The sequence below is a fragment of the Hemitrygon akajei genome, chromosome 13 (assembly GCF_048418815.1).
Source record: "Hemitrygon akajei chromosome 13, sHemAka1.3, whole genome shotgun sequence".
NCBI lineage: Eukaryota > Metazoa > Chordata > Chondrichthyes > Myliobatiformes > Dasyatidae > Hemitrygon > Hemitrygon akajei.
In genome coordinates this window covers 109,981,521-110,009,077 of record NC_133136.1, presented here as the reverse complement: position 1 = coordinate 110,009,077, position 27,557 = coordinate 109,981,521, and the positions used below count along the sequence as shown (strand labels likewise).

General features: G+C 39.6%; 1 protein-coding gene across 3 annotated transcripts in view; it reads right to left on the bottom strand.

Moving 5' to 3' along the window:
• The window catches only part of LOC140738124 (AF4/FMR2 family member 1-like), a 149,647-nt gene that overhangs the window by 96,526 nt on the left and 25,564 nt on the right, over positions 1-27,557 (bottom strand). For 2 of the 3 annotated variants that reach the window (XM_073065271.1, XM_073065270.1), the window contains exons 2-3: positions 2,174-2,280; positions 56-961 (exon numbers count right to left, since the gene is read on the bottom strand). In XM_073065271.1, the coding sequence (XP_072921372.1) occupies positions 56-961; positions 2,174-2,280 (1,013 nt within the window). Of the gene's footprint in view, positions 1-55; positions 962-2,159; positions 2,281-27,557 lie in introns of all 3 variants that reach the window. The other variant, XM_073065272.1, reaches the window with a different exon arrangement.

Here is a 27,557-nt window from a genome sequence, read left to right as displayed (position 1 = left end):
TATCAAGATCATTGCAGAAAAAGCAGATTTAGAATGGAAGTATTTGTGCACCCACCTCAATTGGCTGAGAAGGAATCTTAAGTTTGGATAGCTTTGTCCTGGCACATACTTTCACTTCTGCTATGTTTCCAAATGACTCCTCATTGCAATCCTCTGAAGGAGGCTTTAGTTCTGGGGATTTACTGGGGGCTTGGTCTTGACCATCCATGGGTCTCACATATGCTGTAGGCTTTTGCTGCATCATGTTTGGTTTCGATGGCAAAGATGGTGGAAATGTTTGAGATGCGTGTTGGTTGGTAACAGGAGCATTCAGACCAGAAGACAAGCTGTCAGAATCACTGGAGTGTACACCCAGTTCATGCGGAGATTTTGATGGAGAACAGTCTTTGCTATTGCTACTTTGTAATCTGGAATTGGTAAACACACTGGAATGTAAGGGGGATAGTGGTGTCAGAGGAGACAAGGGCTGTACAAGTGAGGACAACTGTAACAATGGCTGAAAGTCTTGCAAATGGGATAACTGGACCTTAGCTTGATTGTCGGCATCCACCTGCTTATCATCCCTCCTGCGGTGGGTATTGGAAGTTTCTCGGTCATTATAGGAGTTGCCCTTGTTTTGGCTTCGATTATGAAGTGATCTGTAATTTTGAACATTATGTTTGGACCTTTGGCTATTTTGTTTTGTTAATGCAGTGCCTTTTTGAGAAGGACAATTGACTGTTGATGATGCAGAACTAAGAGGTCCCGTTGAGCGTGGATGTTTACTGTGTACGGAAAGCTGCACTGAATTATTACTTCTGTTTGGACCAAGCGAGCACTTTTCTTGCGATATCAAAGGGACTGCCCTTTTGGGTATTCCAATGAAATTCTGTTGAGACATATTACTTATTAAATCTTTCATCTCGTCGTAGTTGCCCAGCATATTTTGAATACGGCTGGAAAGTTCATCCCCTTTATTGGTCTGCACAAAAACAGATAAAATAATTAACAAATCCAATCCCAAGAAGAAACTTTACCATTGGCTCATATCTTGCAAAATCAACAACCAAAAATAATTCAAGTTTTGTGTTACAGTTTTGCAATGGCCAAATACTGTATTTTTTTTAAAAAAATCATAATGCATCCTACGAAGTTCTCAAAAGAAAATATTTGTTGGTTACTTCACACAGAGGAAGCAATACATTTTGTAACAATTTTATAGCTGGCCAAAATATTTAAAATACCCCTTAGTCTTGCGTATGTGTAATAAAAAATTATACTTACTTAGTATATTATAACTTAATTCAAGGGGAAGAAAAAATCTATTGAATGCTTAGTTTACTTTAAAATCCACAGAGAAGCTTTCAACATAAATTATTCAGAAAACCTTCCAGCTCACAAACATTCAAACCACAAAATTCCTCTTGTTCTATTTAGACATCCTGATTTTAATGGAAGGGACAGGTACAGTGAAGCTTGTCCCAAAATGAGAGCCATATCCACTGAATTTGGCAATAGAGCAGTCCTTGGCACTGAACTGACTCCGCAGCCTGTGGACTAGCTTTCGGGGACTCTGCAGCTCATGATCTATATATTATTTGTTTTTTTTGTTATTTGCATGATTTGTCCTATTCATGAACACTGGATGTGTTTTTCTCCCCCAGATTCTATTTTAGTTCTTTATTTTCCTTCGGATGCCTTCAAGAAAATGAATCCCAAGGTTGTCTATTGTATACGTACTATAATAAATTTTGAACTTTTAACTCACTTGAGCCCAAAAAGCTTAGTGGTTTGCATGAAGTTGGCCAAACTCAGTATCTTTCTGGCCCAAGTGAAGCAACGATAAGACTAGCCTCTAGGGGTGAAACAGTGTGGGGGAAATTCGCTGTCCATGACTCCAAAGGACTAATGCAGCTGCTGCCATTTCATCCAGTACTATAAAGACAACTAGAAATACTTAGAATTGTTGTATCCGCTTTCTCCCTTCCCTGGCAAACCTAGGCTTTACAGACACCATCACTGCCCCTTTGCTCAAACTTCCAATTAAAATTACGCTTTGGAATTTTGTCACGTAGTCAACCATTGTTTGCTAATTTAAACAGAATCCTGTCAGCTGGTTTGTTTTCAAGTGGAGTTATAATCAGTTCACAATTAGTGAACAGTCAGACTCTGTACTTTACCTTATATGGCTCACCAAAGAGGGGGGCATTTTCAAGGAAAGGGTCCTTGTTGAGATGAATTTCTTGGTTCCTTCTTTCCCTTTCTTTAATTCGAAGCAAATTTCTGTCCTCATTGTACAAGCTGTTGAAGACCAGAACAAATTAAATTTCAAACTTCTCCACATAGGTTTAATCTTCTGGACAAGCAGCTTACAAAATGCAGTGTGAGAGAGAGAAATTTAGATGGGGGAGCGGAAATCAGGGATCAGTCACTTGTCACCAAATGAACTCACCAAAAAGGCATCTCTTCTGCTGGTCATAGTATTATGATAGTCATCTCAACAAGACAAAGTACAATCAAATACAATTATTTGAGAATATGACTCCAAGTCCAAATATCAATATCACCCATATTTTAACAAAAGGCATTCCTTGAAATTTCATTTTTCAGTCTCTACACTCAGTATACAGAGAATAAACATACATTATATGCACTTCAATTGATTCAAGGATATCTTAAATCTAACTGCTACTCAAGTCACCTGTGATTACCATTAGAAATCTGACTCACTACAAGCTTTCAATCCTACATATTGGAGCTACATACCAGAGGGCATGCCCTTAACTGATTACAAGATTTCTTACAGTTTCACACACTGCACATTTTCTACCTTTACTTACTAATTAAACACAACTACTCAATGAAGACTCTTCATGCAATAAAAGACCAAGGATTGTTGAACTTAAACCACAATGCGATATGGTAACACTAACGGATACCACCATGAACCTGCTGACAAACATCAGAATTGCACTTTGCTTAAAAACTACAAACATAGATTAGTCATTCATCTAAATGCAACACACAAGATGGTTAGGCCTTTCATCTGGAAATTCCTGTTGGACAAAGTAATTAATTTTGTATGCCATATTTTGTAAACACTTAATAGATACTTCAAGTTGATAACCTTTCATCAGGATTTAAGGTGTAGTACAAGGCCAGCGAAAGAGAGAGCAAAATATAAAGGGCTTTGACAGGGAAGGTTAAAGCAATTAAGTGAGAAAAGGAGATGGTTGCTGGAAGACAAAAGGGGAGTTAATTTCTACTGATGTACTGTGGAGAGCATTGAGTGATCACATCACAACCTGCTATACAGCTCCAATGCGCAGGATAAGGACAGAGGCTGCACAGGGTAGTAATCAACCAGTTCTTTCAGGTACAAACCTCCCTGCCACCGAGGACTTCAAGAAGCATTGCATCGATTAGGCCCTCATCTTCTGAGACAAGACCTGTTCACATTACTACCATCAGGGAGGAGCTACATGGAGCCTAAAGACTCACACTCTGTTTTAGGTATCACCCCCACCTTTTAACTCTACCCCTCATCTTTTTTTCTCCAGTCCTGCTGAAGGGTCTCAACCCGAAACGTCAACTGTACTTTTTTCCATTGATGATGCCTGGCCTGCTGAGTTCCACCAGAATTTTGTGTATGTTGCTCTGTTTTAGGGACAGCTTTTTCCTGTCCACCATCAGATTTCAGAACAGCTCACAAACCCACACACACTACCTCGTTGTTTGACTTTTGCACCATTTGTTTTTGTAACTTAGTCTTGCGCTGTGCTGCACTGCATCCGCAACACAACGAATTTCATGACATACATCAGTGATAATAATCTTAATTTTGACTCTGGCTAATTACCCAGGTAAAGAAACCACAGATGGGTTGAGTTTTAACTGAAGACTACAGGAGGAACAGAACAAGGGAGTTGCGTAGAAAGTTTGTGTCCAGAAAGCAGTATCATTCCTGAAGAAAGAATCAACAGCTTTCACATTTTCTAATAAGGCCATAAGACATAGGAGCAGAATTAAGTTACTTGGCCCATCGAGTCTCCTCCACCATTCAATTATGGATGATTTTTTTTAATTTGACTATATTTTATACATTGATCATTAGCTAAAAAGGCACTGTGTGTTTAAATTTAGTATTGAAGGACATTTTCCAGTTTCAGCAGAATAAATTTATTCAGAACAATTAATAAGTAACCAATCTGAAAAACACATAAAGAACACTGAGCCTATGCTTTGACTTTAAACAGTTTAAGCACAATCTGACAGTATCAAATGATTTATTTTTCTAAATATGCTTCAGTTATCAAGAGGAACTTGGGAAGTGCAAACTTCAACAGATCACATTCTAAAAGGCAGGTTCGATTTCCATAATTTATTCTAAAGATATTCATAGTTTTCATGAGACCTGATTATGTCAAGTGTTCACAATTGCGGGAAAGTAATCTTATTGAACACAAAAATACAAGTGCTGGAAGAACTCAGTTGGTCAAGAAGTACCTATGACAAGAGAAACCAGTCAAATGCATCAGGTCAATGAACTGGGAGAAAAATGGTTTTCAAAGCAGAGATGACAAGATAGAAGATTGTTTAAAAAATGTATTGAGACAGATAAAAGAAGGAATGCAAACACTGAGGATTCAGCACAATAGAGACATTTCAATAGGGTCTGCAACCTGAAAAACAGATGGCATAACAAGGGGCAAGTTACGCTACATAAATAGCCTAGAAATTAAGAGACCCAAGGATATAACCATCGAGAACAATTAAAACATACTTCAGCATTCCAAGTTCAAAATGAATAATTGACAATCCAGTGGAAGGGTCTCAAGTATATGACCTTTCACTGCAAATCCTGAAGAAATATTATCCAACTGAAACAACTTTGAACATGATTAACTAATGCTACACTCTTCCTAATGGACATTTCACAAGTCCTCTGGCTGAAGAAGAGACCAGTTCCCTCCTGGGGTCTCACACATTCCAAGGTCTTCCACCACCAGAAGGGAGCCTCAATATGGTAAAAGACAATAAAGCTGGTAGATTAGGGTCTCAGTAGTGCACCAAAGGTCCACTATTTGATTCTACAATCTACCTGCCACCAAACCAGAAACAACGTTAGGAATAAACTAATGCCTGTCTGTTATTTGGATGTTCTGCCACAGGAAATAAACTGAACTGATTTACCTGGAAAGAAATTTGGTTTCTAGACATTGGGAAGGGAGAAATAGAGGAAGGATATAGGGATGATTAAAGAGTGGACCAGATGCTATGGAAGGGATGGTCCTTTTAGAAGTTGAAGAGGCAATATTTTGTTGGCCAAAGAAGTAAGACTAAGGAGCACATACCAATCCTCAGAGGGATCAGAAGTGGAGAGAGTGAGCAGCCTCAAGTTCCTCAGTGTCGAGATCTCTGAGGATCTAACCTGGTCCCAACATATTGATGTTGGGCTATACTTTATTAGGAGCTTTAAGAGATTTGGTATGTCAATAAATAAACTCAAAAACTAGATTCTATAGTTGTACCGTGGAAAGCATTCTGACAGGCTGCATCACTGTTTAGTATGGAGGGGCTACTGCACAGGACTGAAAGAAGCTGCAGGACGTTGTAAATCTAGTCAGCTCATCTTGGGCACTAGCCTACAAAGTACCCAGGACACCTTTAGGGAGCAGTGTTTCAGAAAGGCAGCACCCATTATTAAGGACCTCCAGCACCCAGGACATGCCCTTTTCTCACTGTTACCATCAGGTCGGAGATACAGAAGCCTAAAGTCACACACTCAGCGATTCAGGAACAGCTTCTTCCCCTCCGCCATCCAATTCCTAAATGGACATTGAAGCTTTGAACACTACCTTATGTTTTTAAATGTACAGTATTTCTCTTTTTGCACGTTTTTTATTCTACTCAATATACATATACTGTAACTGATTTACTTATTTTTTTATTATTATTCTTATTTTTATTTTTTTTCTCTTCTATATTATGTATTGCATTGAACTGCTGCTGCTAAGTTAACAAATCTCCTGTCACATGCTGGTGATAATAAACCTGATTCTGATCTTTTGTGGTTGCCTCACGCTGGAGCCGTCAGAAATGCTACAAAGCGATCTATTGAATGTGGTGATTCAATAAAGGAACAAGAGCAGAAAGTATAACAAATATTGCTAACCATGATGGAGAAATTGTACGACTGCAAAAAGAAAAAATGAAAAGCAGTTACGTTGAAGTTGGCCTTATCATATATAATGGAGTGCAAAACCAGAAATAATATAACAGAAACTTTATCCAAAGCAGGGCAGGAAAAATTCCCTTCTAGTACCTTTCAATTTGAAAGGCTGCAGTTTTTTCTAACAGGGTTTCAATTTGTCTCTTGAATATTACTCACACTCATTAGATTGCATATCTCTCCAACAGTTTAGCTCCAAGTAGAGGGTCCAGCTCAACTCCTTGCATCTATTACATTTTCCTAACATAAAAGGTAAGTACCTCAATTGCATGCCCATCCCACAACATCAGATCACTATTCTGTCAGTGAGCATTAGGTAACTGATCCAGTCAGTAATTTAAAACAATCTGTCCAGAACTAGATGTTAATTTAGATAGTTCCCAAAGTGTCACCCGACAGTAGATCAATCTTTCCTCTCCTTAGCCAATGGACACGATGCAATTACAATAATCCTATTATTCGGGTTGAGATTTTGCATGAATTAAATTTAAACGGAAACACATTTTGCATGGAGCATATAGTACACGTTTTTGCAGCTGCATCCCCTTTAACCTATCATGACTCCATGCCTTAAGTCAACTCCCTGTTCCACCTTCTGTAAATTTGACACCTTGCTAAGTGTCGACTTTTCATGAAGTCCATCAGTGATGGTGTAAGCCACCACAGTCATGTGTTGGTAGACTTTTTGGCTGCAGTTGAAATTTCTGATGACAATGAACAAAATCAATGGAACTTTCTAAAGATACATTAGTGTCAGATAAATGAAGTGGCCAAATACAATGACATGGAAGTCCAATTAACTTCCTCAATTCATTTTCATTATGGCATTTGATTGCAATCAAGAACAGCAAATACTCCATTCTGTATTCAACAAGCCAAAGATACTGAGACTGCCACAGGATCTCCACTGAAGCTGGAATCACTGAGGATCGCAGAAACTACCTTCCTAACTTACATAGAATAATTACTACCGTAGATTCCGGATTATAAGCCGCTACTTTTTTCCCACATTTTGAACAGCTTTGAACTCTGCGGCCTTTAATCCAGAGCGGCTAATACATGGTTTTTTTTCATGCCGCCTCGTAAACATTTTGCCTCGTAACAGTAGACCAATAAAATTGATGAGTAGTTCACAGAGGTCCAATGAAATTGTACGATAAATCAAGCGCACTTTCACAATTAAATTATTGTAAATCAGTCATTTGTACTCACCCTCATCAACATGGAAAATACTCGAAGAAAAGCAAGACCCGAGCGCGTCAGACCCGATTAGACCCGATCGCGTTACGCAAGCGCGTCAGACCCGATTAGACCCGATCGCGTTACGCAAGCGCGTCAGACCCGATTAGACCCGATCGCATTACGCAAGCTCGTCAGACCCGATTAGACCCGATCGCGTTACGCAAGCGCATCAGACCCGATTAGACCCGATCGCGTTACGCAAGCGCGTCAGACCCGATTAGACCCGATCGCGTTACGCAAGCGCGTCAGACCCGAGCGAAAACGCTGCTTTTAAGTTAAAGGCGATCAATAACTTTTCCTGGTAGGCTGCCGTATATATATTTTTACCAGTCGCTAGGAGATATTGGAATGTTGTTCGTGCTGTTCAGTAAAAAAGTATATGCCACGTAATTTGTGTTACCGATACGTATGTATATTTAAAAGTAGCGGTGCGGCCTAAAATCCGGTGCGGCCTTTACAATTAAAAAATTGATTTTATTTCTAAAATTAGAGCCAGCGGCTTTTAATCAGGTGCGCTCTGTTGTCCGGAATCTACGGTAATTATTTAAGCAACAAAATACCAAAAGTCCTCCCCAAACTTAAAACGGCTGATGAAAGAAATGAGTATTTCATAAGTGTATCAGTAATAACAAACGTGACTGAATATTCACACCCAGTGACCTCATTACTGGTTTTCAGCTGCTATAGCCCATCCACTTGAAGGTTCAATGTGTTGTGCATTCAGAGATGCCCTTCTGCATTTCACTGTTGTAATGCATATTTGAATTACTGTTGCCTTCTTGTCAACTGGAACCAGTATGGCCATTCTCCTATGACCTCTTTCGTTAACAAGGTGTTTTAGCTCACAAAACTGCTGCTCATGGGGCTTTTTTGTCTGTTTTTCGCACCATTCTGTGTAAATTCTAGATTGTTGTATGTGAAAATTCCAGGAGATCAGCAGTTTCTGAGATACTCCAACCACCCTGTCTGGCACAGAATCACTCCATGGTCACAATCACTTAGATCACATTTCTTCCCATTCTGATGTTTGATCTGAACAACTGAACATCTTAATCATGTCTACATGTTTTTATGCATGGAGTTGCTGCTACATGTTTGGCTGCTTAGATATTTGCATTATCAAGCAGGTTATAGGGTACATATGATATCATGTGATCATCTATGGATGTTCTAGATCCCCCCCAAAATGAACTTTATTAAAAACTTTGTATGTATTTTCTGCTTCCCATATCTTATTCTATTATTGGACATTTTGCAAATTTTTATATTAAAAATCCTACATTAATAATAGAAGCCATTTTGTAACTTCAATAGCATATAATTGTAGAACTCAACCACAGGTTTCAGATTATTTTCCTGCAACACTTTCATTGTTTAATTTCTCTTTCCGACCCCTCAAAAACTGAAACTTCTGATAACAGTGAATACTGTCAATGCAGCTTCCTAAGGTGCATCAGTAGCAAATGTACTGATGAATATAACCATTTAACAATTACAGCACGGAAACAGGCCATCTTGGCCCTTCTAGTCTGTTCCGACGCTTACTCTCACCTAGTTCCACTGGCCCGCACTCAGCCCATAACCTTCCATTCCTTTCCTGTCCATATACCTATCCAATTTTACTTTAAATGACAATACAGAACCTGCCTCTACCACTTCTACTGGAAGCTCATTCCACACAGCTACTATGCTGAGTAAAGAAATTCCCCCTCGTGTTACCCTTAAACTTTTGCCTCCTAACTCTCAAATCATGTCCTCTTGTTTGAATTTCCCCTACACTCAATGGAAAAAGCCTATCCATGTCAAATCCATCCCCCTCATAATTTTAAATACCTCTATCAAGTCCCCCCCTCAACCTTCTATGCTCCAAAGAATAAAGATCTAACTTGTTTAACCTTTTCCTGTAACTTAGGTCCTGAAACCCAGGTAACATTCGAGTAAGTCTTCTCTGTACTCTCTCTATTTTATTGATACCTTTTCTATAATTCGGTGACCAGAACTGGAGAGGAGAATGGACCATGAGAGGAAGGAAAAGAAGCGAGGGACAGACAGAGGTGATGATCAGGTGAGGAAAGAAATGGGGAGCCAGAATATAAGTAGGTGGAGGAGGGGACGAAGCTTCCTTCTTCTCCCTTCCTTTTCAGTGCCTCTGAAGGCTTGGGCCGACACGTCAACTGTTATTTCTTCTCCAATGATGCTGCTTGATCTGCTCGGCTCCCTAGAATTCCAGCATCCATAAAATCGCTTGTTTACAAGTTCACTTGTATCTTCAAACTGTTTGAATGAAGAAAAGACGTGCTTCCTTTCTGTCTGGGCTTATATCAGCTAATACAATGTACACCAGGAACTGATTTAGCAGCCTACACGATTGTAAACTATACCAGATGGTTCAGTTAACAGACAAATAACAACGTGCCTTTCAGGAACAATTTATTTCTAAAAACTATCAGAGGTCCTAATGTTTGCAGCTGCTTGATAAAGGCCTCAGCAGTCTTGGGGCTGGGAGCTATGAATCAGTCAAAGGCTTTCCACTAACTGTTGTTACATTAGGGTGTAGAATTGTTACTTTTTTCTTGTATATTCAACTAAAACATCACCAAAGATACTTTTTCTGAGGTAAATTGTGTTAAATTACTGACTCAAAGAGAGAAGTGGTGAGTGATGGCCAGGTGGGTATGGGGGATGAGCCGTGTTGTGGAATTGTTGCAGGTGGAGTTCCATATGAATGGCTGGGGACTGAGGTTGGATCATTCTGGGCTCTAAAAGCGAAGTTGGGGCTCAGGAGAGAAGTTGGATCATTCTAGGCACCTATAATAATATAACCATATAACAAATACAGCATGGGAAACAGGCCATCTTGGCCCTTCTAGTCCATGCTGAACGCTTACTCTCACCTAGTCCCACTGACCCACACTCAGCCCATAACCCTCCATTCCTTTCCTGTCCATATACCACCAATTTTACTTTAAATGACAATACCGAACCTACCTCTACCACTTCTACTGGCAGCTCGTTCTACACAGCTACCACTCTCTGAGTAAAGAAATTCCCCCTCGTTTTACCCTTAAACTTCTGCCCCCTAACTCAACTCATGTCCTCTTGTTTGAATCTCTCCTACTCTCAATGGAAAAAGCCTATCCACGTCAACTCTATCTATCCCCCTCATAATTTTAAATACCTCTATCAAGTACCCCCTCAACCTTCTACGCTCCAAAGAATAAAGACCTAACTTGTTCAACCTTTCCCTGCAACTTAGGTGCTGAAACCCAGGAAACATTCTAGTAAATCTTCTCTGTACTCTCTCTATTTTGTTGATATCTTTCCTATAATTCAGTGACCAGAACTGTACACAATACTCCAAATTCGGCCTTACCAATGCTTTGTACAATTTTAACATTACATCCCAACTCCTATACTCAATGCTCTGATTTATAAAGGCCAACATACCAAAAGCTTTCTTCACCACCCTATCCACATGAGATTCCACCTTCAGGGAACTATGCACCATTATTCCTAGATCACTCTGTTCTACTGCGTTCTTCAATGCCCTACCATTTACCATGTATGTCCTATTTGGATTATTCCTATCAAAATGTAGCACCTCACACAAATAATGAGTTTATTTATTTTTTGATTTATTGAGATATAGTTTGGAATAAGATCTTCTAGCCCTTTGAGTCGTACCACACAGCAACTGCCAATTTAACCCTAGCCTAATCATAGGATAATTTACAATGATCAAATAACCTAACAGCTGGTACATCTTTGAACTATGGGAGGAAACCAGATCGCCCAGAGGAAACCCATGCGGTCATGGGGAAAATGTACAAACTCATTACAGAAAGTGGTAGGATTTGAACCCGGGTTACTAGTACTGTAAAGCATTATGCTAACTACTGCACTGCCCTGCTGCCCTAAACTCTTGGACAATATGAGGAAAAAAGCAAATTAAAAAATGCTCTGAGGGTAGAGAAAGATAGGACCAAGACAAAATACAGACTGAAAAAGATACAGGCAAATTAAGTGTGAAGGAGAAAGTGAAAAGGGGTGAAGATAAAAGCTGGCGTAGAAAGCCTGTGGGTGGGAGGAGGAGGAGTAGGCAAAACACCTTGGACTGAGGAGCTAGAATTGCTATAAGTGGTCACATTTACTCTAACCCCTTTGCCAAATGTAAGTGACGAGAGCTCCTTTTCTGACACACATTACAAAAGCCACAAGAAAAGCAGATACATGGAGAGCAGAGGGGAAAAGAACAGAGACAATTCTCTCTACCAACTATGAAAAATGAACAAACAGTTAAAAGGAAATTTTGCATATGTTTAGCAACATCATTTTTAGCCATGCATAAGTTGGTATTTAAATTCATCCACCAAGAAAAACACAAAAATAAAAACAGTTAGACAGTTGTAGTAGGTGTTGTATTGCAAGGTATTGCAGAAGTGAGCCTCCCTGCCCTGTCTGTCTATATTATACGACCGAAGACAACATGATCCACAATTTACTACATGGAGATATTGCAAAATGCTATGTAACAGGCAGTTAGCTTCCAGCTTTGGCTAGGGATACGGTGGTAAGAAAGGAAAGTAGGTTTACATTTGTACACTTATAATAACAACTGTTGTGTATGACATGCAATGCATACAGCTTTACAGTGTTGCATGCAAAACAATTGCAGCACTGTTTTTCCTGCTTGTCCATTCTTCAAACTGAACTGTCAAAATTCTACAGGTGGTCCCTGAGTTTCAAACATCTGACTTACGGACAACTCATACTTATGAACCGAGGAAGGAGAACGCCGTCCGCCATTTTAAGTAAGTTCGTGACGCCATCTGCCATTTTAAGTCGTTGCTGTTGACACTGTGTTGAGTGTTTAACTTTGTATTTGGCTTAAATTTTTCTTAGTAAGATTCACCCTGACCCCGCCCCGCACCCCCCCCCCCACCCCCCATTCTGGTCGGCTGGTGGTGCAGTAAGATCAGCGCTGGGCTGGAGAACAGAGGTTCCCGAGTTCAATCCAGTGGCAGACCACTCCCATGCCAGGTTGATGTCGATCCAGTGATTCCCGTACCATCCCTGCCGGGTTAATGTCGAGCTCGCAACTTGACCTTGTAAAAAACACTGCAACCTCCAGCTTAAATTCTCAAGCGGAATATTGTGGAGGATCAAATACCCAAACCCAACACAGCCCGCACTTGTCCCATTTAGCCTGTCTCAGTGCGGTGGAGTTTAGGACCCAGGGAATTCAGTGCAGTGGTCCTTAGGACTCAGCGGATCTCGGGACCCGCCGCCCACAGTGTTTCTGTTCCATTGACGGGAAGCGATCACGACTGAAAATAAAGTGGAAATAATAAAGTGTTTGGAAAGAGGTGAAACGCCATCGGTCATTGGAAAAGCATTAGGCTACAGTCAGTCAATGATAGGAACAATTTTAAAGGATAAAGGATAAAGTGAGAATAATGGAGCATGTGAAAGGCCCTGCCCCGATGAAAGCCACAATTATTAACGCAGTGGTTTAATTATTGGAATACATTATGTTTAAGTGTTCTATATGCATAGAAAGGTAAAATATATACTATATACTAAGACAAACGTTTGACTAACTGACACTAAATAATACCGGATGTACTTGTTCCAACTTCCGTACAAATCGGACTTAAAGACCGACTCAAAAACGGAACTCGTACGTAACCCGGGGACTGCCTGTACTGTATATCACAATGCACATCTGGTTATGATGCTGAATATCAATACATGCAAGGGTTTGGCTTCTGAGAAATGTGTGTAAACCAATTTTTCCCCCAAGTTGGAAATGAACAAATCCCTGTACTGCTCTACCTAGCCTTCCTATGATTCCTTTCATTTCAACAAATGTCTATCTGATCAACTAACTCCATTCAGAACTAAAGAAATAGAACATATACTTTATCCTTTTGTTAATGAATGCTATTAAAATATTTTGACATTATAGAACCGTAAGATATAGGAGCAGAATTAGGCTATTCGGCCCATCGAGTCTGCTCCGCCATTTCATCATGGCTGATTCATTTTTCCTCTCAGTCCCAATCTCCTGCCTTCTCCCCGTATCCTTCAAGCCCTGAAAAAAAATCAAGAACCTATCAATATCTGCCTTAAATGTACATAAAGACTTGACACCACAGCTGCCCGTGGCAATGAATTCCACAGATTCACCACTCTCTGGCTAAAGAAATTCCTCATCTCTGTTCTAAAAGGATGCCCTTCTATTCTGAGACAGTATCCTCTGGTCTTGGACTCTATCACCATACGAAAGATCCTCTCCACATCCACACTATCAAGGCCTTTCACCATTCGATAAGTTTCAATGAGGTCATCCCTCATTCTTCTGAATTCCAGTGAATACAGGACCAGGGCCATCAAATGCTCTTTCATATGACAAGCCGTTCAAACCTGGAATCATTTTTGTGAACCTCCTTTGAACATTCTCCAGTTTCAACACATCCTTTCTAAGGGGCCAAAACTGCTCACAACACTCCAATTGAGGCTTCAGCAGTACTTTATAAAGGTTTACATCCTTGCTTTTATATTCTAGTCCTCTTGAAATGAATCCAAACATTGCATTTGCCTTCTTCACCACAGACTCAACCTACAAATTAACCTTGAAGGAATCCTGCACAAGGACTCCCAAATCCCATTGCATCACAGCTTTTTATACTGTCTCTCCATTTAGAGAATCGACAACACTTCAATTTCTTCTACCAAAGTGCACAACCATACACTTCCCAACATTGTACTCCATCTGCTACTTCTTTGCCCCTTCTCCTAATCCACAGCACCATACTCAGGGCTAGAGATCTGCTTACTAAGGCTCCCCTCTGGTAGGTCATCCGCTCAACAGTATCTAAAGTTGTACACTTACTATTGAGGGGAACAGCCACAGGTGTACTCTGAACTAGCTGTGCATTTCCCCTCCTTCTGACAGGTTGCATACCCGTCTTATGCAACCTAGGAGTAACTACCTTTCTGTAGCTCCTGTATATCAGCTCCTCATTCTCTCATATGAGTAAAGGTCATCGAGCTGCAACTCCAGTTCCTCAATACGTTTTCTCAGGAGCTGCAACTTGGCACACCTAGTGCAGATGCATTTATCTGGAGACTGAGGTCTCCCAGACTTCCCACATCCTACATAGAGTACAAAACAGTGCTCCTGGAGCCATTCTCACAAATCTACCGTGCCCTAACAGATGAGTAACTTACAAGACAATGCACCTCACCCAAGCCTGATGACCCAAAGCCACTCTTAACATTGAGACACTCCAAAAGAATGGCCGTTCAGCTTGCATTTGAAGAATTTTTATTGGCCTTTCTAATGAATCCTTCTTGCTGATTGGTCACTCCTCAAATCAGAAAAACTGCCATGAAACTCTTTCTTCAAAATCTCAATAGCTGAACTCATTAAAAAGTAGCTCTTTTCACATGCCCCTGGTGTGGATTGTCCAACAAGCCTCCAAAAAAGAGGAAAAAAAATATAGATGGAGGAATTTGCAAGAAATCCTATTTTCATAAGTCTTCCATAAACAAGAGTGCCTCTGTAGCTGGACAACTAGGCTTGAATTACCGGAAGGAGACAGGGCTAGAGGAGTTAAAGCTTTAAGAACCAATGATCGTGTGGCTTCAGGAACTTGGCCCAATGAAGATGCAACTAACTCTTTAATGTAGAATTAAATTACTCTCTTTTCATGCATCTTAAAAATAACTTAAGTTTACAGACTTATTAGTTCTAATTTACTAACATCATACCTCAATACATCCTTCATTCGCCCCTGTAACACTATTCCAGATGCAAAACAGAAATAACTTTAGGCCTTTTAATGAAACAGGTTTCTTATTGGAGATTAGTGGCCACGTTAACAATAAATCGCAGCATCTGGAATGCAAGTGTTAGATCACACAGGAAGTGTATACTTCCTCTTCTACCTTGCAAATATTAAATTTTGTATAATACAGTTTAACATCTAAACATCCATTTAAAACATAACAAAGACTTCAGCACAATTATATATCCACATCAATGCACTTTCAGAACAGTAACTGAAGTATTAGCTATAGTATAAGATTCTTTCCAAAATGTGTCCAACAAATAGGAAAAAAAAGCAAAGAATTGATTATCTTTTCCTCTTCTGCAAATTTCTATTAAAAGTAAAAAAAAAATTCTGAAGCAACATAAAAGAGGAACTGAAAGCTCTATTTGAGCTTCAGAATGTGACAGTCTTTAGGCAAGCTAATAATTTAGTTGAGGAGGGAGAGAGGAAGCAACCAATTTTTACTATTGCGTCAACTTATACAGTTATCCAAGGTTTTACAGATTTTATATAAAAATATTATTACTCAGTTACATACCAATATTGCATGTAAAATGACATTATTAAAATTACTTTGCTTGAATCAATGTCAGACAGACCTACAAACTGATCCAGGAAAATTCATCCACAATAAATGGTTCCTCAATATCAAAAGCTAATCCGTACTCTTCATAAACCTGCAGTATAAGGAAGACTGATGGTAGGGTCAGGGGCCAAGGTAAAAAATAAAAGTAAAAATTGAGCAAAATATACTAGTGCTTCTCAATTTTTCGCTATGATTGGAGTGTTCTCACACAAACTAGCCTGTTAAACAAGGTTAGTCATGCATTACCACTAAATGTGACTTGGCGCTGCCATAGCAACAACCGTCCTAGATTACAGTACACAGCTGACTCCTCATTTATCATTTGCTAGACAACATTTCTGTGGCTGTTCTTTTCTGAAACTATGTTAAATTGCAACTACCTGGACTTGCCCTTGCCTTTTGGAGCGACTAAACAAAGATCACATCCTTGTTTACATCTGGATGGTCATCAGTTCATTCACACTTACGGTACTATCGATGAGAGAAAAGCAGAGATTTCTTGGCATCAAAAACAAAAGTTGTTTAGACAAGTTGGAATTGAGCATCCATGCAGGCTTTCTTAGTGACTCATTTAACTATCCAGTTTTCCCATTTACAGGTCCAACTTATCCAGTTTTCCTTTATGATGAACTCTGTGTGATTTGAGATACTTTCATATGCCCATTAAAAATGCCACATCTTCGTATTTAACTACAAGGTTACTGTTCACAAGTACTTAATAGGCAAGCAAGCTCTAAGGTCAGGAAGATCACAACTCAAAAACCTTCTATTTATTTATTTATTGAGATACAGCACACAATAGACCCTTCCAGCCACACTGCCCAGTAACCCCAATTTAACCCTAGCCTAATCACAGTTCAATTTACAATGACCATTTAACCTCTCAACCAGTATGTCGTTGGACTGTGGGAGAAAACCAGAGCACCCAGAGGAAACCCAAGCAGTCACGGGAAGAACGTACAAACTCCTTACAGGAAGCGACAGAAATAGAACTGTAAAGCTTTGTGCTAACCACTACGCTACCATACCGCCCCAATATATTGCAACATGTAATTATTATAATACATCAACTTCTTCTCTGTCCCATATTTATATATTAATGTAAAGTTGAAATACACAAATGGATTCAGGTTTAAACACTCCAAAATGGCATATCTAGTGCATCCTCCTTCAACAGGATCAAGGCTGCAAGAGCTAAGAAAATCTCCAATAGAAGCATTCACAAGTTAAGTTTCTGCACTGGAAGTCAACTGCAGGGTTCAGTTGCTTGTACTGTATGTACTGTTCTTCTTGACATCTGCTCTTTGCCCCTGTCAGTCATACACCCACTCAACATTATCAGCACACAACTCAATGTTTATTAAATCAATTTCAGCTGTGTAAACAATAGGCATTGAGCAATAAAATATATTCAAGATCAAACCAGGAAGAGGCTATACTATTCCAAGCCCTAAGATAAATAGCTGTTTGCAGTTCTCTTCCCCTCCTCCAAAAGGACACAGCTGATTATGTGTATTGCCTTTTTTGATATCTACTCTTTGCCTCTAGTGTCAGTGACACACTCAGCATTCACATCTGTCAGAACACAACTCATTCTTTCTCATGAGCAACACACACAAAATACTGAAAAAACTCAGCAACTCAGGCAGCATCTATGGAGAGGAATCAACACAGTATGTTTTGGGCTGAGACCCTTCATCAGGTAGGGGAAGAAGCCAGAATAGTTGTTGGAGGAAGGGTAAAGGGATACAAGCTGGCAGTTGATAATCCTGGCTTCTGCCCCCTTCAATTCCAATCTTGATAAAGTGTCTTTGCCCAAAACATTGACTGTTTATCCCCCTCCATAGACGCTGGCTGAATTGCTGAGTTCTTCAGGATTTTGTACATGTTGATCAAGATTTCCAACATCTGCAGAATCTCGTGTTCACTTATTCATGCTGAGACCACAGTTCATCAGCCCAATCACATTAATCAAAATGAGAGTTCAAAAAGTAAGTGTTGAAAAGCTTTTAGACTAATATTGGGTATGAACCAGAGAAATGCAGCAAGATCAACTTAAATTGCGCAAGAGTTGGAAATGAATGAATAGGCATTTAATTCTTTCTCCAAAATAATTATTTTGTACAGTATTGTGTACTGTACTTGTACTCTATTGTGTACAGTTCTGGCCACCAAATTATAGGAAAGATGTCAACAAAATAAAGAGTACAGAGAAGATTTACTAGAATGTTACCTGGGTTTCAGCACCTAAGTTACAGAGAAAAGGTTGAACAAGTTAGGTCTTTATTCTTTGGAGCGTAGAAGATTGAGGGGGGACTTGATAGAGGTACTTAAAATTATGAGGGGGATAGATAGAGTCGACGTGGATAGGCTTTTTCCATTGACAGTACGGGAGATTCAAACAAGAGGACATGAGTTGCGAGTTAGGGGGCAAAGGTTTAGGGGTAACACGAGGGGGAATTTCTTTACTCAGAGTGGCAGCTGTGTGGAACGAGCTTCCAGTAGAAGTGGTAGAGGCAGGTTCGATATTGTCATTTAAAGTAAAATTGGATAGGTATTATGGAGAGGAAAGGAATGGAGGGTTATGGGCTGAGATGGCCTGTTTCCGTGCTGTAATTGTTATATGGTTATATAATAGTAAACCTCTGGAAAATAGTCCTGGCTAGTGTGGTGTTGCCAACTTGGTTTTTCGGAGGATAGGCAAAATGTTTCCTTTATTAGCACTTGTTTTTTTTGTTTGTCCTGGTAATTATGTGACTGTAAGGAGAACAATGATGCATGAAATAATTTAATCTGGAATGGTCTTACCTCGTTTAGACGCCTATATTTCTTTTCACATTTCCTTACAAGATGGGAGAAGCAAAATGTCCTTTCAGAAAATCATCACATCTTTTGATCTTGACAGTTGATATTGGGAGAAGTTTGGTCAACATCACTGTTGTCTTACAATGTTATTTTTGCCAAAGAGGGGTACCAGATGTGTTTTGTGGCTTTGGAGATGGGGAGGGGGAGAAGAGCAAAAGGGAAGATTAATGGGGATGGTGGAGAAAAGGGGTTTGAGATCAGGAACTCAAATAGTATTCAAGGTTTGCTTCTATCACAGTCTGATTACCTATAGTCTGTTGTACTGAACAATCAACTTCCATGTTCATTAACTGAATTTTGTAAATTGCATGTTTTTGTGGCTGAAATTATTAGTTGGAGACATGGGCAAATAGTTGAATGTAACAACTACAGAATAGCTTCAAAATCCAACAGATGAAAATGGAAAGGTAGCAATCTTAATCAATGTATTACTTCAGCAATGAAACTAATATGTGGGATTTTTTTTATTTAAAAAAGGAGTAGAAGAACAGCTATCGTGTTCTTAAATGATGGGGCAAGTATTAGGGGTTCCATAGCCCTCTCTTGTTGCTTCTGAGAACCATTTTCCTTCCCTATCCCCATATATCCTGCCCCCACCTCAATTCCTTTACATGACTCAAAATCTATCAATGTTTTAAATGGAATGAGCAAGCCATTCAATGCAACAGAATTCCACAAATTCACCAGTATCCAAGTGAAGAGGTTATTCCTAATTTTAACTGGCTCCTTATTTTGAGATTTAGCCCCTACGTTTGGATAACTCAGTCAGGGGAAACAGCCTCCCCACATTCACCCTCCTGAGGCCTTTAAAATACTATGTGTTTCAATTAGGTCACTTCATTGTTCTTATCTCGAAAACAGAGGTGTAACCTATCTTCCCACCACTTTGGGAGTTAGTCTAGTAAATTTTTGTTGTCCTCCTACCATCCTTTCCCATGAAAGGCAAAGTTTTACTGTGTTCTATAATTGTAGTAAGGATCAATAATCTTATACTCAAATACTCTTGTAATAAATTAATGCCAACATACCATTTTCCTTAACTGCATGCTGCTCTTGCAAACTGGCTTTAATGATCTTTTATCCCCACTACTTTACCATGCAACCCAGAATCCTCACAAATATCATACGGACCTACATCCCTGAACAGTGATAACTATGCACACTTGTACCCAAAACTACTAAGCTCATATCCAAATCACATACTCTGATAAAGACTGTAACAATAACATTCTGCTGTAGACAATCTACTGACAAAAGTATTTTAAAAACTGCTCTAAAACACTAGCATATTAAGTAAAATACTTAAAATATCAGCTAAAACAACTTTGCTTGTTTGGAGCAATGTAGAGTTAACTGAAAAGTAACAGGTACAAATTATTCTAACAGCCAAACCAGAAAACAGTGTTTAATTTAAGTTCTTGAAAAATGCGTTGTCATGATTTAAATAAATCTCATCACTTTGAGATGAGGAAGGTGCTAGTAGGAAATGAAACAAGAGGAAGATTTCAATGGAGCCACATCTAATTAAACTATTAAAGTGAACCTCTCTTGTGGCAATCTTTAGTTTAATGCAATTGATAAACATTCTAAAAACAGCTACCAATGCCTACGCAGTCAGCCCTCCTTATCTGCACAGGATTGGTTCCGGGACCCCCCGCAAATACCAAAAAACGTGGATGCTCAAGTCCCTTATATAAAATGGTGCAGTATTTGCATATAACCAATGCACATCCTCCCATATACTTTAAATCATCTCTAGATTACTTATAATACCTAATACAATGTAAATGCTATGTAAATAGTTGTTATACTGTCTTGTTTAGGGAATAATGACAAGAAAATAAAGTCTGTACATGTTCAGTACAGATGCAACCACTGTAGCTCTTCTGGGAACGCTGATGCCGCCTCAGCATCAGCCGATCCCGATTCACCCGTGATCTTCAAGTTCTTGAGGCTGTAGCACTTTACACAGCTAGCCAGCCATCCCTTACTAGCCTTAAACTCCTTCCTCTCGCTCACAACACAAGTGGTGAACGAACGAGACGCGAGGCAAACAATGCTCAACTTCCAGGTTTTCCCACTCTACAGCTGGTTGAATCCACGCATGTGGAACCTACGGATAAGGAGGTCCAACTGTACAGGTTAATTTAGGGGAAAATAAGCTAAGCTCAAGAGCTCTGAACTACAAAAGAGATTTAGCTAACTGGTACACAGGGATGCAACACGATTCAGTCACAATATGTCATTAGAAAGTATGATAATAAAATGCCAAAGAACGTAACCAGTCCCAAACAGTGCAGTTAAAATGGATGTGCTTCCAACAATACAAATCTCCCAACAAGCTAAACTGATACTTCACACAAGAGATTCTGCAGATGCTGGAAATCTTGAGCAACACACATGAAATGCTAGAGAAATTTGGCAGATCAGGCAGTATCTATGGAGGGGAATAAACAGTTGACACTTTGGACCAAACCAGTTTATCAGGAATGTAAAGGAAGGGGGCAGAAGCCAGAATAAGATGGATGGAGGGGGAGGAGTGCAAGCTGGGAAATGAAAAGAGGAGCTGGGAAGTGAAAAGTAGAAGAGGTAAAGGACCAAAGGAGGAATCTGATAGGAGATGACAGTGGAATAAAGAGAAGGAGATAAACAAAGAGAAGGAGAACCAATGGAGTTTTTTTTCCCAGATATACAAAGAGTGGATATTGAACTGCTAGAAAATAACCCAGGAAAGGTAGTAATGGGTGACAAAGAAGTGGTAGACAAACTTTATAAATATACATGTCATCCTTCACTGTGGAAGACACTAGCAATATACCATAACATTTGAGAATGTCAGGGGACAGAGGTAAGTGTAGTTGCTATTACTAAGGAGAAGGTGTTTGGGAAGCTGAAAGGTCTGAAGGTACCTAGACCAGATGGACTACATCCCAGGGTTATGAGAGAGATAACTGAAGAGATTGTGGGGGCATTAGTTGTGATCTTTCAAGTATCACTAGATTCTGGAATGGTTCAGGATGACTGGAAAATTGCAAATGTTATTCCACTCTTTAAGGGAGGAAGGCAGAAGAAAGAAAATTATGGCCCAGTTAGCTTGACTTCAACAGTTAGGAAAATGTTGCAGTCCATTATAAAGGATGAGGTTTCAGGATACTTGGTGGCATGTGATAAAATAGGCCAAAGTCAGCATGGTCTCCTTGGGTGATTTCTTGCATGTCAAATGTTGAAATTCTTTTAGGAAATAACAGGTAGGATAGTCAAAAGAGAATTGGTGGATGTTGTCTACTTGGATTTTCAGAAAGCCTTTGACAAGGTAATGCACACAAGGCTAAAGGATTGGCCAATTGGCAAGAGGCAAAGAGTTGGAATAAAAGGAGCCTTTTCGAGTTGGCTTTCAGTGACTAGTAGTGTGCTGCAATGGTCAGTGATGGAAACTGCTTCTTTTCATGTTATATGTCAAAGATTTGGATGTCCAATGATTTGGAATTGATGGCTCTGTAGCCAGGTTTGCAAACAATATGAAGATAGGTGGAGGGGCAGGTAGTACTTGGGAAGCAAGGAGTATGCAGAATGACTTAGACAGGTTAGGACAATGGGCAAGGAAGTGCAATATGGAATATAGTGGCATACGGAAGTGTATGGTCATGCATTTTACTAGAAGGAATAAAGGAGTAGACTATTTTCTAAACAGGACAAATTTCAAAGTTCCGAGGTGCAAAGGGAGTTGGGAGTCCTCATGCAGGATTCCCTAAAGGTTAACCTGCAGGTTGAGTCGGTGGTAATGAAGACAAATGCAATGTTAGCACTTACTTTGAGAGGACAAGAATATAAGAGCGAGGATGTAATGTTGAGGTTTTATAAGGCATTGGTCAGACCACACAGTGTACTTAAGCAAATTTGGGCCAATTATCAAACAAAATATGTGCTCTCATTGGAGAAGGTTAATGAGAATGATTCCAGGAATGAAAGGGTTAATATAGGAGGCTCTGGGCCTGTACTCAGAGTTTAGAAAAATGGGGGTGGGGGAGGGGTAGGATCTCATTGAAACATAATGCATACTGAAAGGCCTAGATAGAGTGGATGTTTCCTATAGTGGGGAGTTCTAGGACCTCAGAACAGAGGGATGTCCATTTAGGACAGCATGAGGAGTTATTTCTTTAGACAAAAGGTGGTGAATCTGTGGAATTCATTGCCATAGACAGCTGTGGAGACCAAGTTGTTGGGTATATTTAAAGCAGAGGAATGTAATTAATCAGGGCGTTAAGGGTTACAGTGAGAAGGCAAGAGAATGTATTTGAGAAGGATAATAAATCAGTCATAATTGATCCGATGGGCTGAATGGCCTGCTTCTGTTCGTAGTTCTTGCAGTCTGGATCAGCAATTCCCAGCCTTCTTTATGCCATGGACTCCTACCATTAACCAAAGGGTCTGTGGACTCCAGGTTGGGAAGCCCTGGTCAAGGTCATGAGCAGACCATGAAGGTGGGGGATAATGAAACAGCATTCCTCTGGGGGCAAGGTGCAAAACACAGTACTACCAGTCATACCAAGCACAAGTCATATATAGCATATATAAGATAGCAGTAAAACAGAGTCACACAAAAATACAAAGTATATACAGTGCCTATGAAAAGTGTTCACCAACCCCTCCCCCAGAAGTTCTCGTTTGATTGTTTTACAACTGAATCACAGTGGATTTAATTTTGTTCCTTTGACACTGATCAACAGAAAAAGACTGTTGTGAAAGTGAAAACAGACCTCTAAAAAGTGATCTAAAATAATAACAAATATAAAACACAAAATAATAGATTGCATAAGTATTTCCCCCCCCCCCCAAAAATGACACACCAAATCATCACCGGTACAGCCAATTGGTTTTAGAAGTCACATAATTAGTTAAATGTGCAGTCAAGGTGTTTCAATTGACTGTAGTAAAAATACACCTGTATCTGGAATTTCGAACTGCTAGCAAGTCAATATCTTGGCAAAAACTAGCCAAAAGAATACTCCAAACTACTCCATGAAAAGGTTATTGAAAAGCACAAGTCAGGAGATGGATACAAGAAATTTTCCAAGTCACTTGGAATACAGTTGAGTCAATCATCAAGAAATGGAATGAATATGGCACAGTTGTAAATTTGCCTACAGCAGGCCATCCTCAAAAACTGCAAGACCGTGCAAAAAGGGGACGAGTGAGGGAGGCCACCAAGAGACCCATGACAACTCTGGAGGAGTGACAAGCTTCAGTGGCTGAGATGGGAGAGACTGCGTATATAACAGCTGTTGCCCGGGTGCTTCACCAGTCGCACCTTTATGGGAGAGTGGCAAAGAGAAAGACATCATTGGAAAAAAACTTACATGAAATCTATATTTGCCAGAAGGCATCTGGAGACTCTGAAGTCAGCTGGAAGAAGGTTCTATGGTCTGAAGAAACCAAAATTGAGCTTTTTGGCCATCGGACTAAACACTGAACATCATCAAAAACACACCACATCCCAACCGTGAAGCATGGTGGTGGCTGCATCACAGTGCTGTGGGGACACTTCACTGCAGCAGGCCCTGGAAAGCTTATGAAGGTAGAGGGTAAAATGAATGCAGCAAAATATAGGGAAATCTTGGAGGAAAACCTGACGCAGTCTGCAAGAGAACTGCAACTTGGGAGAAGATTTGTTTCCCAGCAAGACAATAACCCCAAGCAAAAAGCCAAAGCTACACAGGAATGGCTTAAAACAACAAAGTTAACATCCTGGAGTGGCCAAGTCAGAGTCCAGACCTCAATCCAATTGAGAATTCATGGCTGGATCTGAAAAGGGCTGTTCACTCATGATCCCATGCAATCTGACAGAGCTTGAGCAGTTTTGTAAAGAAGAATGGGGAAAAATTGCAGTGTCCAAATGTGCAAAACTGACAGAGACCTATCCATAGAGACTCAAGGCTGTAATTGTTGCCAAAGGTGCATCTACTAAATACTGACTAGAAGAGGGTGAATACTTTTGCAATCAATTATTTTGTGTTTTATATTTGCAATTAATTTAGATCACTTTGTAGAGATCTGTTTTCACTTTGACATGAAAGATACTTTTCTGTTGATCTGTATCAAAAAGGCCAAACTAAATCCACTGTGATTCAATGTTGTAAAACAATAAAACATGAAAACTTCCAAAGGGGCGGTGGGAGGGTGAATACTTTTTATAGGCACTGTATATAGCCCAAGTCCCTGTGTGTCATATTCCATAAATTGACGGTATATTGATGTTGAACCATCAGGGTCTTGATCCAAAGGGACTCACTTTCAAGGACTCTTCATCTCATGTTCTCAATAATAAATGTGTTTATTTATTATTATTTCTTTCTTTTTTCTATTTACATAGTTTATTGTCTTTGCACACTGATTGAACACCTAAATTAGGAAAGTCTTTCATTGATTCTATTATGGTTATTATTCTATTGTGGATTTGTTGAGTATGCCCACAAGAAAATGAATCTCAGGGTTGAATATGGTGACATAATTATACTTTTGATGATAAATTTACTTTGAACTTTATTATTGGCAAGTTCTCAGCAGTCTGTAAATGAATGTATACAAATGTCCAACAGGGTCTTGCATCACAAGAGAAACATCTGAGATAAACTCTCACAATTAGACTGAGCACAGACTCTGATACCTTCCTATAGCAGACAGCAAGTATGAACTTGGTCCATACCAAGTCCAGCTCCCCCGCTGAGCAGCTCACTGATAGGTAGACCTGCAGTACCTGGAGTTCTTAATGTATGACTTTAAGATATGATTCTACATAAAGTGGAGCAGATAAAATATTACAGGCATAAAACATGCTACTGTGTTTTTAATTATATACTCTTCTCATAACTCCACAGATGAAAGGACTAGTTGATTAGTGAAGAAACTCATAACTACTCTCAGATTCAAAAGTCTAAGAACTAAATTGCATCAAAATCTCATTTTTTTAAATACACTTTAAAATATCCCAAACTACTTCACAGCCAAAAATGTACTTTTGCAATACCACCAGTGCACAGGATCCTCTGGCTGTGGCCTACAGGTTTGATGTAAATTGCAGACATTTTGCCCTTCAAATGCAAGACCTGGAACTGAATGCATGCTTTGATAATCTGGGACTTGGAGGCACAGATGATACCACATATATTATTAGTGTGCTTTGTTGTTAGATCATTTCATACCCAGTGACAGACTGAAGTCTCCTTGGAATTCCTCAGTATTTATGCTGGGGGTGGGATGAGGAAGACCTGTTGAATGCTGAGATGCCACTGGTTTAAATTAGGACTCCATGACTACTTTCAAAGATGAGTTCTAATTCTCAGTTTTATTTCCTTATAATAGGTATTTTTTAAAAACCACTCCTGGGCAAGGAAACCTTTTTCTGGATGACCAACAACTTGTCTTCCATTAGCTACTCCATGTTGATCAATACTTGGAAGAAGCACTTAAAGTTACAAGGGCACAGAAAGTATGGGAGATTGCAATGACCATCACCATGTCAAAGTAATACAGCACAGAAACAGACCCTTCGCCCAACTCATCCATGTCAACTATGGTGACCATCATTTGCCTGGGTTTGGCTCATATCCCTCTGAAAGAAATAATGCCATAGTGGGTCTGTGGCAGCAAGTGAGTGAACCGATCAGAGATAACTTACTTGGCCCTTCTTAGCAATCTACTGTAGCAGATATATTTGTCCATCATGAGGTCAGTGATAAATGGTACTACAGTTGCATTAAATGAAATACATTGAGTACAGATTGTTATTTTATTGAGATAAAGTGTGAAGAAGGCCCTTCTGGCCCCTTGAGCCACTCCACCAGCAACCTCTGATTTAACCCTAGCTTAATCATGGGACAATTTACAATGACCAATTAACCTACCGGTAGGTCTTTGGACTGCAGGAGGAAACCCACGTGGTCACAGGGAGAATGTACAAACTCCTTACAGGCAGCAGGAGGAATTGAACTGTAAAGTGTAAACCTCCATGCCACCCTGGCAAACTCAAAACTAGGTGTTCATAAGGAGCTACAAACAACAGCTGAAATATATGTCATTACAATTCATACATTACAACCTCGTTCATACATTATATGAAATATATGTCATTACAATTCATACATTACAACCTCATTCATACATTATATGTCATTACAACCTCGTAGGCTAATATACTTTTGCAAGCTAGAAGACCGAACTGTTCCACAGTGAGCAGATGGGGATATCCCATAGCAGCACCAGGCAAGAGCTAAAAAATTATAATTAGTAGTGGATAAGTAAACAGCTAACAGGAAGAGGATGCTCCATAAACATTCTCACAACCAACACAAGTGACATCTGTTTCATAAATATCTAATTTCTTGAAATTCCTTTGCCCATTTCCTTTCCCACCCACCCCCAACACTCAATCACATAAACATTGTCCCTCTTTTATTACTGCTGATCAGAAACTGCCTAGAAAGACCAAACTAGAGGCTGAGTAACCTCTGGCAAGTGACTCACCTCTTGACAAAGTAAAGCCTTTCTTTTCAAAAAAAAACAGAATCAGAAATGGGAAGAGTTCTATGATGGAGCCTGCAGAACAGCCTGCTTCTTTTGAAAATACAAGGAGAAACATGAAGATGGTTCACACAGAATAATGCCTAAAGATTTTCTATCCACATACTCCATCACAAAATCACTCACCTGCGTGATCAATGTTATCTGCCTTCATTGACACCCAAGTCCATAACCAGCTTTTTGACATCTAGATTAGAACATCCTTCAGTGTTATCAGCCCTTCTTTATATTTCATGAC